Raw genomic sequence first — 14047 nt, 5'->3', positions numbered from 1 at the left:
ATACTTGGAAATGTATTTTCCCCCATATGAAGAACAATAAAAAATAAAAATAAAAATTGGATCTGTCTATACAGCTTAAGGCTTCCATCACCATCATGTGATTTTCATTTTAGAAACTTTGTTTGGGGGCTCTTTTTTTTTTTTTTTTTTTTTTTTTAATACACATACGGTATTTCTAATGCATTTTTTAATCAAGAAGCCACCAAAGAGGGGGGGAGGGGGCATGAAAATATGCCATACCTAGAACATTTATTTGGAAAACTTGAAGAACTCTAAGTACTCCCAAAGAATGCACAAAAGGTGTGAAAGAAAAAAAAAATTGTATTTTTGCTAACAAAAATAAAATAAAATAATAAATATACAAACACTGTGAAACAGCCAAAAAAAATTAAAAAAAATGTAACCCGACTGGTTTCTGTGGCTATTTCACCCACGTTCTCTGTTCATCCTGCTCGCTGCCATACGAATCTTAGCGCCACATAGAAATGATGACACAAAGGCTTGAAATCAATTAGTCTGATTTTTATTATGGGAAGAGGGGGTATGTAGATATGTGCTTCCCTTACACTGGGAATGATGTGACATACCATGTTATCAAATTTACAAACATTTTTTTTTTTTTTAATTCATTTTCCACCTACACAGGGACAAACTGATCCGAATCTTCAGTGACACAAATGGAAGTGCTGAGACGGAACTTTATACCGTGAGCCCAAGTCAACTAAAGGGACAGTACAATAATGAAGTGATTCTACATACAATGCCTATTAATACACACTGCAACCACAGGCCAAGGCCTTCCCATGATGCTGAAGCTTAGCGGGCGTCCACAGTCAGTGGAGGCGGCCACTTTGTGGGTTGTATCATGATTTAAAGGGTACCTAACCTATCACTGGGAGACATGGCTGACAACGTCATCAGCGCCTCTTGTGGATCAATAGGCTGAGGCCAGCACCAGGCATGTGGGGAGTTGCTGCTGGTTGGGCTCGGACCAATAAACTCCAACCAAATTTTTCATGTGCTGTCATTTTTTATAAGTGTATATATATATATATATTTATCTGTTACCTAAATTTAACCCCTTTTACACCCCCGGGAGTCTCTATTGAAGGTATTTGTGATAATGTGCAGTAAAACTGACCCACAAACCCCCAAGTCTCATATCAACAGTTTGGTTTCTCCACAAAAAAGGGACCGGTTAGGAGAATTATTAAATTGAAAATAATATAATTAAACTAAAAAATAAAATGGGTCCTAGAAACGGACCGAATATTTACACATTTCAGCTGCTACAGGCAGCAAGAGGCTGCAAGTCCAATATCCTACACCTTGGAGAACAATGCATGTGTATAGTGTATGCTGATGGCCAACAGGAGGGGCACCCCCACCTATATACACTTTAGCAGAGGTGATGACCTTTGGGTATAGGCCAAAAAATATATATAGAAGTGGATGGAAAAAAAAATTAAAAAAGTCCACATTCCCATATTCTTTGCAGACATCAAAGTCCAGATGACCAATAAATAATTCACAGGAGGAGGACAGTTACTACAGCAGGTCCAGGTGCAGACTGGTGACATGTGGGGTCTCCTCCATAGCTATGGAGCTATGGACAAGCATTGTTGGGTCATGTTCTCCTGATAGCACTCAGGGGCTCCAGCCATGAAAGTTACTTCCAGAACTTTATGCTCCTTGGCTCACAAAACCTGGAACCTCCAGGATGCCTGATCTTTGTAGTCCAGACAGTCGGTGGAGTTGAAGTTGAGTTTCCAGGAGGAGGCAGCAGCCTGGTCCTTGTAGTCCAAGCAGTCAGAGGAGTTGAATGGCAGTCCTGTGCTGGCATAGCCCTGGTGATGGTGATGATGGTGATGGTGGTGGCTGGAGGACTGGCTCAGGTGGTGGTGGTGGTGATGGCTGGACATGGAGGAAGGAGTCATGGGGCTGAGCTGGTGAGGATGGTGGTGGGAGTGCATGGGGGCCAGGTAAGAACTGCAATCTACCCCTCCAAAGTATGAGGAGGATGGGGCCGGGTAGCCCTGTGTGTAGCCCGCAGCCTGGCTATAGGTCATCGGATAGGAGGCAGCAGATGAGGAGCCGGAGCGCTGCATACAAGAGGCACTGGCAGCAGGTCCCAGGTGATCGGGCGCAGCGCCAGGGGCAGGAGCGGTGCCCGGGGAGATAGAAGCCGGGCTCCAGATGGACGACGCCGTGCTGCCATTCAGAGCCGCAGCGGCTGTGCCCAGGCCGGGGTTACCAGAGGAGCCAGAGCTGGAGGACGACGAGGAGGAAGATCCGGAGCTGGAGACCGCAGGAGGTGTGAACTGGCCGCTGCTCTCCGACCCCGAGCTCTCCCGGGCCGGGCTGCACTTCTTCTTAGCGGGCCGGTTCTTGGCTCCGGTGCCGCTGCTGCTGCTCTGCTGCTGTTGTTGCTGTCTGCACTTTGCCCGACGGTTCTTAAACCAAACCTGGAGCAAAATGACAAAAAAAAAAAAAAAAAAGGGAACGATCATCCTATAAATATCATATAGAGTCGGACGAGCGATCAGCGACTTGTGGGGGTTAATCGATTTCCGACAATAATTCTTACTATTATTATATTGCACATATATCATAAAATGTTTTATATAGCAGCAGAGACAGCTGCTTTGTATGTGGGCAACGAAAGATTAATACCGATTGTAGATTATAATATATATTTATTACACACAGGAAAATAATGGAAGAATGAGGAGATCGGTCCATTCTCAATCTTTAGATTTTACTAAATTATATGTACCTCTGTTTACACAGTGCGGTATATAAACTGCAGCACGACAAACTTACATAAAGTGAATGAGGCTTGTGGATACTTATTAATTATAAATATTCGATACAGAATGGGGAATGTCACACATTTTCACATCGAAGATTTAAATGTCCGCAATTGTCGTCCGATCTTTAGGCTTAGATTAAACACTATATGATAATATTCCTCTTATAATTATATGTACGACTAATCAGAATTAGCGCTGGGTTTGTGTCACTGACAACTTTCCGATACCCGGAGACTTCTTGCTCCTTTGGGAACTTTTTCCTTGCTTATTACTCTGCACTTCTTGTACTTGCGCAGACCAAAACTATCGATCAGATTGTCTTAGGAGAAGTATTCGTTCAGATATTTTTAATCTATTTATTTATTGCTATTAATTCTGAAATTAACATGTAGAGGCAATGAGATCAAGACATTAACCTTTACGATATATTCTGCAAGTGACCAATTTTGGTTGAGTCCAAAATTATTTGGACTGAAGTTTTGATACTTTTTGTTGCTGTTTAGGGTTTTTTTTTTTCTTATCGACTTTTGTATTTCGCTTTACAAAATTCGATTACTTAAAAAAAGTTAAATAAACTGTTAAAGTATTATCTAGAAAAGAAACAATTTGCTGAAATATGGAACATTGTTACTAGGAATGTATACTGGGATCTATAGAAGTTATTCGTATTTATTTTTTTTAGAACTTAAAAGAAACCTAATGGTGATTTCATGTAATTGTTAAATAGACAAAAATTGTATCTTAAAATTGCCAGGTTAATCTTATGTATTATATATATGAATTGTGTATTTGTTGTTAATTCTTAAATATTATAATTATTTAATCTCTTGTATAGATAGAGGATATTATAAGTTATAATTATAAATAAAAATAAAAGTTTATACATATGACTATTTACAGTTTTTAGACGTGTGTGTAAATATATATATAAACTTTTGTTATTATTTATGCACACAGAGTGGTCACTACTTTCTGTAGAGGGCGCTACTTATCCTACCTGTCTGGCATATAGTCACCTATACAATATAAATATACACATATATGCAATGGACACTGTGCACCAAAGAAATCAACAGTTTCTGCTCTATGTATTTAAGAAAAAAAAAAGAACAAAATACATATCTGATCCTACAGGTAAAAAATGCAAAGTGCCCATAAATAACTTCCAATATGCTGATCCTAATAATAACTTGCCAAAAAGCCTCAGCCCCACAGGTTGCCCACCTGTCTTATAAGGTGACTACACCCTGGACCACCAGCCCCTTCCCTCCCTTACAGGTAAGTAACTATAGGACAGCATTATTGTATATAATTGTGTAGAAAACCTTTCTGTAGACAACTCTTACAGAAAACCAGCTCCCAGCTTCATGCCAAGCTCTACAGACAAGATGGCAGACACAGGTCCACAGGCTTATGCCAAACTAATTATCCCACGTCCAAAACTTTCCTCACCTTCCCCCATACCAGAAACAGGTCATCAGCCGCAGGGTCTCCTCACAAACACGAGAATAAATATCCCCCCACTGGTCTCAGCCATCAGAAATCTACTCTAACATCCATTTCATAGGAGAGGTTATATAATCGCACCAAGAGGTTCTGCAGCAGCTTAATTTTATATATATTTATATTTTGAAGATATTTAGAATTAAGTAGTGATCATTGGGGGGAAATGTATTTCTGTAGATAATAATAATTGAATGAGTACAATCATGCCCCCTCCAGAAAGAAATGTCTGACAACAGAGAACAAAAGATGGAATCAAACTGAATGAGCAGAAAGGAGAAGCGCACAGGGAAGATGGCGTGGGTCACGCGTGGAATTACCTGGACTCGGGACTCGGGCAGGTTTATCTTCAGAGCCACCTCCTCCCTCATGAAGATGTCCGGATACCGGGTCTTGGCGAACAAGGCCTCCAGCACGTCCAGCTGCGAGCGGGTGAAGGTGGTGCGCTCCCGGCGCTGCTTACGCGGAGTGGCTGTGGGTGCAGGACGCGGATCTGTTAATTAATATAGGTCCTCCGGATACGGAAAGCTACGGATCAGCGCCTGCACTACACGGAGCGTTCCACATACGGGCCATCAAGTCCTATCTAATCTGGAGCTAAACACATTGTTCTACAAAAGACTACAAGTCTACAATCTGTACTCAACACTATAAATTAGAATTCGGATATTGTTAAAATCGCAACAAAATGTAGCTAAATTCACAATGACAGAACTTCTGCTCAGTTACAGTAATGACAATGACCTGTTTTAATGCAATCATCCTGATTAAATGCCCCATTGTGCCGTGTACACCCAGCTCCATGCAGGATCAGATCTGCCAGGAATGGAAACCGAAGACAAACTCTGGAGAATGTGGAGGTTACGAATACTGATCATAGATTTACTATTTCATCACTATGTGACCCTGTCATACAAAAAGGCGTTTTACAACCGATTTGGATTAGATTTTGGGCCAGTATCTACTTTGTCATAGAACAGAAAGAAAAATTAAAGCCTTTTCTTCAGATCTTATTTATCCTACACACAGAGCAGTCTGGTAGACAGTGTAATTGTATACGTTTATAGATAGAATTATAGCGATATGTTTTGAAGTGTGTAATATTTTTACATTTCCTCTCAGCATTGTAATAAGCACATTGTAAATATAGAAATTACAGGATGACCTGCTGATTTATCAGTAATCCTGATCAGAAGCGCTGGAAATACAAGCAGAAAGCGAGCAGACGGGGATCAAGCTAAAACTTGTTGTCACTGATATTCTGCACACTAAACCAGAGATGGTATTAACATTCTACAATTTATACATTGTATCATTGACAGGAGAAATCAGAGCATTTAACACTGCCCAAACTACAATCTGTGCACAAATATATTTTATATAACTACGAAAAAAATAATGAAAAATATATATATATTTTTTTTTCACTACTATCATATGTATATATTAATAGCACACATCTTATCATATTTGTTTCTCTGTTTTGGTTATTTTATATATTTTAAAAACTTCTAACTAATAGCCCCAGAGGCCTTCTCTTCACCAATCGCCATCTATCTATCTTTACACACACTCAAAGGTATCGATGAATAGTAAAGAGAAGGCCTCTGGAGATATTAATGTAGAACTTTTGGAAAGTATCGAAAATATTTGAAAATAAACATAATTGTTATTTTGATAAAACGTAATAGTTATAGGCGGATCTGTACCCGGTCCTCACATCTCCGCCTTTGTTTTAGAACATTTGTCCCAGAGTTTTAGAAAGAGAAAGTGATCGAGCTGGTGGTGGGAGTCGGAGTAGGCCCCGCGTTCTCCAAAACAGCTATTCAGATCTGCACAGATCACAGGGAGCCCCGATTCTAAACTCAGCTACAAAACTTTTACTAACTTTAGAAAACTCTTTAGTTCCGTTTCTCTAGATCTAGAACTCGGTTGAAGTCTCTGACTCCGGTTATAAATAGGATATCTATAGAGGATAATACACACATTACAATGGCGATATGTAACGCAACACTGATCTCATTCTTTAAGAAACACTAGAGAAAAACTAAAAAAAAAAAAAAAAAAAAAAAGTATTTACTACTACAGACAAATCTTATGGATCTGACTAATTCCTCGCTTAGTGGGTTTGTACATTTATATGTAGACTGGACACAAATCTGCAGCCCGGTGGTCACATCACAATGGGCAGGGGGACAGTTTGTGTGGTGGGATTCTTACCTGGGTATCCCACTGACGGATGGAGTAAGTCCATTGCTGGTCCTGCGAGCCCCAAGCTATTCATGCCATAGGGGGGCTGTTTGAGGTAAGACATCATGCTAACAGTTTCCCAGGGCTCCCCGATATTATCCACAAACTGTATGTATTCCTCAATGTTACCCGGATACAAAGGGCATTAATACTCTCTTCTTACTATTCCCACCAAGGCAGTACAAAGTCTGGAGGATAAAAACAAACACTAATTAATAGACCAATTAATTGTGATCGTTTACATTAAATGTGCAATTTATATAATAGTATCAAACGCTTATACACTAAAATATATAAGTATATAGATAGATATTCTGGGGATTATTAGATCACTCTGCCCCCCTGCATCCTGAGGAACAAATGCAATATTAGTGAAGAATAAATATTTATCAGCCCCCATCCCTCTGACAGCCCCCCGACCTGCTGCGCATTCCTAATTCTCACCTCCTAGTAAATCAACAAGACTTAACACATCGGCCGATCCAGACTGTGACAACAAACAAGTCACTTTACATATGCACCAATTGATGAGATTTAAGCAGCTGTCATTTATTTTCAACCTAAACTTTTTTTTTTTTTTTTTGCAGATGGCATCCATTGATAGGTTAATGTTATCTCCAACCAGCCCCCCTCCAGTCAGGGGCTAATTAATGGAGATCCCACACCAATACCCTATTTACATAACACACTCTAACCAGGTGGATCCAACCCTGTACAATGGGCAGCCACAAATATAAATAAATTATATATATATATTATTAATAATATTAAAACATGTCAAATATGTTAGGTGCAGTTACTGGGATTCAGTGTGAACTCCCATAGTTGTGAAAGTTGGATCCCTGCACATCCTACTTGCTGGAAAATTACGATCTGTTCTGTGCAGACATTTTGCTTGGCACAGGACCTGCCCTGTGTTGTATAATAGGTAGGAGGAGAGAAAGGGGGGAAAAAAACACCAAAAACAACAAACACCTTGTCCATGGATCAATTCAGGTGAGAAATTACTAGTCCTAATCCACAAAATCTCAACATCAAGGACTAAACACAGAAGGAAAAAAAGAACAAAACACAGCAGGAAAGAGAAAACTTTCAAGGCTCCTGCAGGCAGATTCCTGGCTCAGGCCTCACCTCTCACATACAGCCTCCTAGTCTCCCCCAGCCACATGGACAGGTAGAAGTGTCGCTTGGGAAGCGCTGCAGACGGTTGAAGTCCTAAGAAGTTGATTTAAAGGGCCAGATCCCATTTCGCACCCCTGCCCTCCCTTTGTCACCACTATACAATAAAGTTATTTCCTGTGCCAGGGGCTATTGGTGGTAGATGAGGAGCCAGGGAGGTTGGCAGCGCAGGCAGAGGGCATAAATCATTTACCTTGTAGGCAGAGCAGTTGTCTCACGCCGGCCGCTTTAGGTGATAGGAAATGTGGACTGATGAAGATTGATCACCCTCCTCCTGCCCTACCCCTTGTAAGAGAACCAGGGGCGGCGGCGAAACCGCGCGTCTTCACCAATCACAGCCCAGGAAAGGGCTGAGTGACAGGAGCCTCAGCCAATGCTGTGAGATCACGCCTCTCCGTTTACTACTGAACCAGCTCCAGTCTGATGAATGTGACCCGACGGGAAGGAAACAGGAGACAGTCAGGACTGAGCAGCGATATACCCGGGGATTCATACAGAAATACTGCCAGGACCCTGCCCCTAGATCAGCAGCCGAGGCCTCCCGGTCCCCAAACCAGCACCCTCATCATCAACAGGAAACTTTACACCATTCCATGTCTGATTTCCTGGGTACAAGTCACATTATTAGAAGTGAGGACATAGGAATCCTGAAAGTGTTAGGGCTCATTCACACGTTCAGTGTTTGCTCAGTATTTTTTTATTAGTATTTGTAAATCAAAACCAGGAGAAGAACAATTAGAGGAAAAATATAATAGAAAGATTGACACCTCTTCTGTGTTTTGGAGACACTCCTGGTTTTGACTTACAAATACTGATCAAATACTGACAAAATACTGATGTGCCAGTAAAGCTTTATAAGCACCACATCTATGTATGTATCTATCCCCTTGATTGCTAGATTACCACATTTTTTCCATCACAGAAATTATTGAATAGCATCTGCACTGAATATCTATATATACATATATTGTGAGATATATATATATATATTAAATAGATGTGCACATTTAAATATTGTCTAATTTTTTTTTACATTTTCAATTTACTTATTTATAATGTTTTATTTTATTCTTCCCCTTTATATTGTTTCACTTTTTTCCCCTTCTATATTGTTTTAATTTTTACCCCCTTATTAATACAATTATTTGATAAATCCTGGGTAAACGGATCAGAAGAGAAACAGTTAAAACTAGCTGAGAAAAACGAGACTTGGGGGAATATGAGGAGCAGATAATCATCTCTGACAGATCTGCGCATTAATTAGTTTTTCAAAATTTACCGGGGACTCCTGAAAGCAACGCAGGAATTCAGTGCGGTTCTGTGAAGTCGTTTCCTAATAAGATGCGGATCGGTCCTGTCTACAGGCGGATCGGGGCAGAGAGGACCGACATTACAGGAGAGGAAAACACGGAGTCCCGAAAAAAAGAATAATTATAAAGAAAATTATTTAAAAAAATTAAAAAGAAAATTATTTATAATTTTTTTTTTTTTTTGGATTCCGTAATTAAATGTATCTGTATCTAACAAGAATATTCTTAATGATACAGTTAAGTTACACACATTAATCTATCTAATGTCGGTGTGAGAATATATACCATAAAACAAAAATAATATTTCTATGAAGCGACATGGATCTGTGGAGCTGTAGCATTGTGCATCCAGGGCTGATGTGATAGTACAAGTACAACCTAAATCTGACATTTTTTTATCTCTCACAATTTAGATTAAAATTTGAATAAAACCATCAGTTAATTTTCAAACGCCATAAAAATAAAAACTAAACTTATTCTAGAGGGGAGAATACTGATGAAAAAAGGTGGGGGGGCCAAGAACTCTCCCCAGTCTTCAGAAGTCATCTATACACAAGCACTTTCCTATCAACAAAGGCACCAAAAGCCTATTCACAACAAAATAATTAACTTCCCACCCTTAGAAATAAATCCTGTTTTGGAAGTTTCCTTAAATAATATCTAATCCATATCTATCTATCTCTAATCAACTATATAAAATGGGTTATACATATACTCATGTCTATCATCTAACCCATTTTATATAGGATTACAGGTATAACGCATCGCACACGATGCACATGCCAAGATTATATGCATGTGTGTGTATATATATATATATATATATATATATATATATATATATATATATATATGTATATATATATATGCACCCAGAGATGTAGGTCCATACAATCGCAGATGCAGTCCTGTGTGTCTGGTCTCTCCTCTCTGCCTGTAGAACTGTGAAGGTATCAAGTAGCAGAAGCCTTTTTTTGTAATAAGAGTATTTTGTCTAATCCCAAATTGCAGGAGAATTTTCCTAATGCCTCTGCCCATAAACCTCGGATTAAGGGAAGTTTAAAACGAAGAAGAAAGGGTGGGAGGGGGGCAGAAGGGAAAAGGAGAAGAAGAAAAGCCACAAAAGTTTAGTGTGTACAGCAGGGAAATTGTATCTGGGTTATGGAGGGAGAAGATACTTGGCTGCAGCTGGATACAGGGGACACAGAGACAAGTGTGGAGCAGTTGAGGACTCAGTTACTGGGATCTGCTTGGATCACACACACCTGGAATCTACTTCATTCTGGGATCTACTAAGAGCAGAGCAGCCCCTGATCAGACACCTGGAAGACAACACAAGACCCTGATCCTACAAGACGCCCCCCATCTCTCACCTCTAGGGATGGCTGACTGCACAGAATAAAAAAATCCCTCTGCCCTCCCCAGGGGCTCTTTCATGCATCTTGGCCTTGGATCCGGATGACGGTTCATGAAGCTTCCAAATTGCAGGGGCAGAACCCCCGACTCCTTTCTTCTTTTGTTCCTCTTTGATTGGGGGCTGTTTGTATTGCGCTCCGGGAAAGGTAAGGGAGAGGAGAAGTGCAGGGAGTTGTGCCTTTTACTGGACTCTGAGAAGGGCTGATGGGCTCCAATCTATAGCGTTCTCCTCTGTAGCCCAAATCCTGGATCGCATTCATCTAGAAATATGTCTAAGAAAGTCTGCAGATCCCTCCAGAGAAATAAACAGTTTACAAAGCAATAGCCGCCTTCTACTTCTCTTCTTCTTGATACATTGTTTCCATTTCTGTTGGTTTCAATCGCTAATTTGCAAACATTGTAAAAGCAGAAATTTACATCGCAAGAACTTTCTCTGCTTCTTCATTTACAGCGACCAAACATCCACAGGTTGTAGATCATTGTACTCTAAATATCGGTACAATTTCATCTCAAATAATCCGGTACAAGAGGCAATTACCAACCATTACTGTCCGAGAACGGGTGTAATCCAGTATACAGGGTTATTTTTTTTTTTGCTATGGTTGATAATTATCTTAATTAATTCTTCTTAAGTCTTTTAAGTATAATAACAAAAAACCTTCTCATTACTATTACAAATGTAGATTATGGCATATGCATTGACCTTTGAAATCTGAAAAAAGTATTGTCCGAATGATATGAAGTGGAAAATTCCAGCCACAAGACTTATTGGAGTTTCAGGAGGCCCCTGCTTTGTCCCCACAGTGATGTCTGTAGGTGTAAAAAAATGTATATATGCTATTATTCTGCATAACTTTACAATATAGCATTATATTATAATTTATATGTAAACGATAAATCATGAAGAACATAGGAAATGGCAACTGTGTAGGATGACACTGGGGAATAGGGCCTTCCTAGGTTTGTTTATGCCTAATATAATTAAATTATGGTTTTCACCCTGGCTTTGTATTTCTATATAATTTATTGTAAACTCATGGAACATCTAGAAGGGAATCGAATGTATGGATTATACAAGATGGTGTGATCTGTAATCTGAAATGTATTAGACTTTAGTTAAGGCATATCATCTTAAAGAAAGAAGTATATATATGAAGAATATATGAAGTATACAAGTATATACATGAGGTATATATATATATATATATACACATACATACATGAAGGATACATAAATAACTCTCTGTATTTAGAGGATACATTATAAGTTATTAAGCTTTCACACATAAGCGGAGAATCTTTTAAATGATATAAAAATGGAGTAAATCTGACAAATTCCGAATCCCGTGTCTCTGGCACAGATCCTTTATTGCGTCTCCAATCTTTCCCTCTCTATTGCAGAAGAGCAGCACATCGGCCAGAGAGAAGGATCGGTCTGCCAGCGACCAGAGCCGAGATTTAGGGTCCAGTGTGAATAAGTAAAAAAGGGAAAAAATCGCAGCACTAAAATAAAGTATAATACTAACAAGCAGTTTATCTCCACTGTATGTGTATATACTCCATCTATGTGTATATGTCATCTAAGATCTCTATCGATGTCTCTTTATCACCAATTGCTCCATCTAATATCCCATCTTATATCTCCATTTATCTAGCATCTCTATCTCATGCCGTTTTCATGTCTACCTATTTATCCAGGAGTTAATTGCATCTATCAATCTTTCTAATCTCTCTCTCACATCTCTATTTCTTCCATCAATCTATCTAAAATTATATGATATCTATTTCTGTCATATCTATCTATATCACAGTTACATATATTGAATATTTAGCAATATCTCATATTTCTTTGATCTGTCTATCGATCTCATATTTGTAATTTGTATTTATCAATAATCTATCTAATCACATATCTATCTATCTAATCATCTATCTATCTCATATGCATCTAATCACATATCTATCTTTTTAATTTATATCTTATCAAATATCTGTGTTATATTTATCTATATATTTATTTTTTATTTTATCTGTGCATCAATCTCATATTTGTCAACAAATATCTTCCCGTCTCTGAAATCATCTTATTAATTTCTCACATATTTATTTCTCTAAGTCAAATCTATTAGTGTTACATATTTATCTGTCTATACCCTTAAAATAGATTATCCATATGTAGCTACTGTACTTCTTACATGTCTCAAATATCTGTCAATCCATCTAATATATATCAATCTTATATCTATTGGTCTCATAACTATGTTGTTCATAACTATTAATCTAATATCTACCCATCTCTCAAATCATCTTGTCTCATCTCTCATATCCATAAATAATTTCATATAGCTAATATTTATTTAGCTATATCAAATGTACCTATCTCATATAATCTATTACAAATGTATTCATTTCAGATTTGTCTATTAATCCATCTAATGTCTGCCTATCTATACATTTCATATCCATCAATTCAGATCCATAAAAGAGGTAGTATATATGTATGTATCTATCTATCTATCGCACACACATTTACACATCTTATTTTATACTTGCTTACTTAGTGACAACATATTCTGCAGTGCTTTAGTTTTGATACAGATTGTTGTAATATCCATTTATCTTTCAATCCACCTCTTATTCATCCATTTATCTCATATCTATCTCTCAAACACATCTCATATCTAATATGCTTGATGCTCATATTTACAGTATCTATCATGTCAGTCTGTTAATTCACCTATCAAATATCTATCTGCTATAATTTATTCATCTTGTTCATCTAATATCTATCAATTTCACATATATATATTATCTATCTATAGTATCTATCTATCTATCTATCTAGACTATGTATCTATCGGTCTATCTATAGTATATATCATATCTGTCTATCATATGTATCTACTATCTAGCAATCTATCAGTCTGTATATATCTATGTATCGTTTCTATTGTATGTATCCATCGATCTGTTTACTTATCTATCATACGCATTTATTGTATCCATCCATATCTATGTATCTTTTGTATCAATCTATTTATAATTTCTAACTATCTACTGTATCTATCATATATTATATGTCCATCTATCGTATCTATCCATCTATGTATTGATCTGTGTACGTATCTATCGTTTGCATTTATTGTATCCTTCCTCGTATCTATCATATCTATCTACTGTATCATTCACATCTATTTTTGTACTGTATCTTTTGTATCTTATCTATCTATCTACAGTTGAAACCAGAAGTTTACATACACTATATAAAAAGACACACATGCATGTTTTTCTCAATATCTGACATGAAATCAGAATAAACCTTTCCCGTTTTAGGTCAATTAGGATTACCATAACTTTTAATATTTGCCAAATGCCAGAGTAATGAGAGAGAGAGAATGTTTTAAGGCATTTTTATTACTTACTGCAAAGTCAAAAGTTTACATACATTTCATTAGTATTTGGTACCATTGACCTTAAACTGAATGACTTGGGTCAAACGTTGGGATATCCTTCTACAAGCTTCTCACAATAGTTGGTTGGAATTTGGGCCCATTCCTCCTGACAAAACTGGTGTAA

At 38.0% G+C, this 14047-nt stretch overlaps 1 protein-coding gene across 4 annotated transcripts; it reads right to left on the bottom strand.

The window, feature by feature from the left end:
- Positions 1-506: 506 nt before the first annotated feature.
- OTX1 (orthodenticle homeobox 1) lies at positions 507-10585 on the bottom strand. 4 transcript variants are annotated; one of them, XM_073672132.1, is made up of 5 exons: positions 9948-9989; positions 7939-8165; positions 6537-6754; positions 4637-4788; positions 507-2465 (listed from the first exon to the last, which is right to left on the bottom strand). In XM_073672132.1, exons 3-5 carry the CDS (start codon positions 6631-6633, stop codon positions 1698-1700), a joined length of 1017 nt encoding a protein of 338 aa, XP_073528233.1. In that variant the 5' UTR covers positions 6634-6754; positions 7939-8165; positions 9948-9989; the 3' UTR covers positions 507-1697. The 4 variants fall into 4 exon arrangements, with proteins under 4 accessions (XP_073528233.1, XP_073528235.1, XP_073528236.1 ...); XM_073672134.1 differs by lacking the exons at positions 7939-8165; positions 9948-9989 and adding an exon at positions 10429-10585; XM_073672135.1 differs by lacking the exons at positions 7939-8165; positions 9948-9989 and adding an exon at positions 7698-7838.
- Positions 10586-14047: the final 3462 nt, after the last annotated feature.

This window comes from Phyllobates terribilis, unplaced genomic scaffold (assembly GCF_046119375.1).
Source record: "Phyllobates terribilis strain yellow unplaced genomic scaffold, ASM4611937v1 Scaffold_3__8_contigs__length_932513732, whole genome shotgun sequence".
NCBI classification, from domain to species: Eukaryota; Metazoa; Chordata; class Amphibia; order Anura; family Dendrobatidae; genus Phyllobates; species Phyllobates terribilis.
The sequence above is the reverse complement of the archived record's forward strand: the minus strand, read 5'-3'. Positions and strand labels throughout refer to the sequence as shown.

Excerpts from the sequence above, each read along its gene's own strand:
- OTX1 (XM_073672134.1), bottom strand. The coding sequence starts at position 6,633 with ATGATGTCTTACCTCAAACAGCCCCCCTATGGCATGAATAGCTTGGGG. Across the intron at positions 4,789-6,536 it reads TCCGTCAGTGGGATACCCAG|CCACTCCGCGTAAGCAGCGC; the intron begins GTAAGAATCCCA and ends CTGCACCCACAG. Across the intron at positions 2,466-4,636 it reads TGCCCGAGTCCCGAGTCCAG|GTTTGGTTTAAGAACCGTCG; the intron begins GTAATTCCACGC and ends ATTTTGCTCCAG.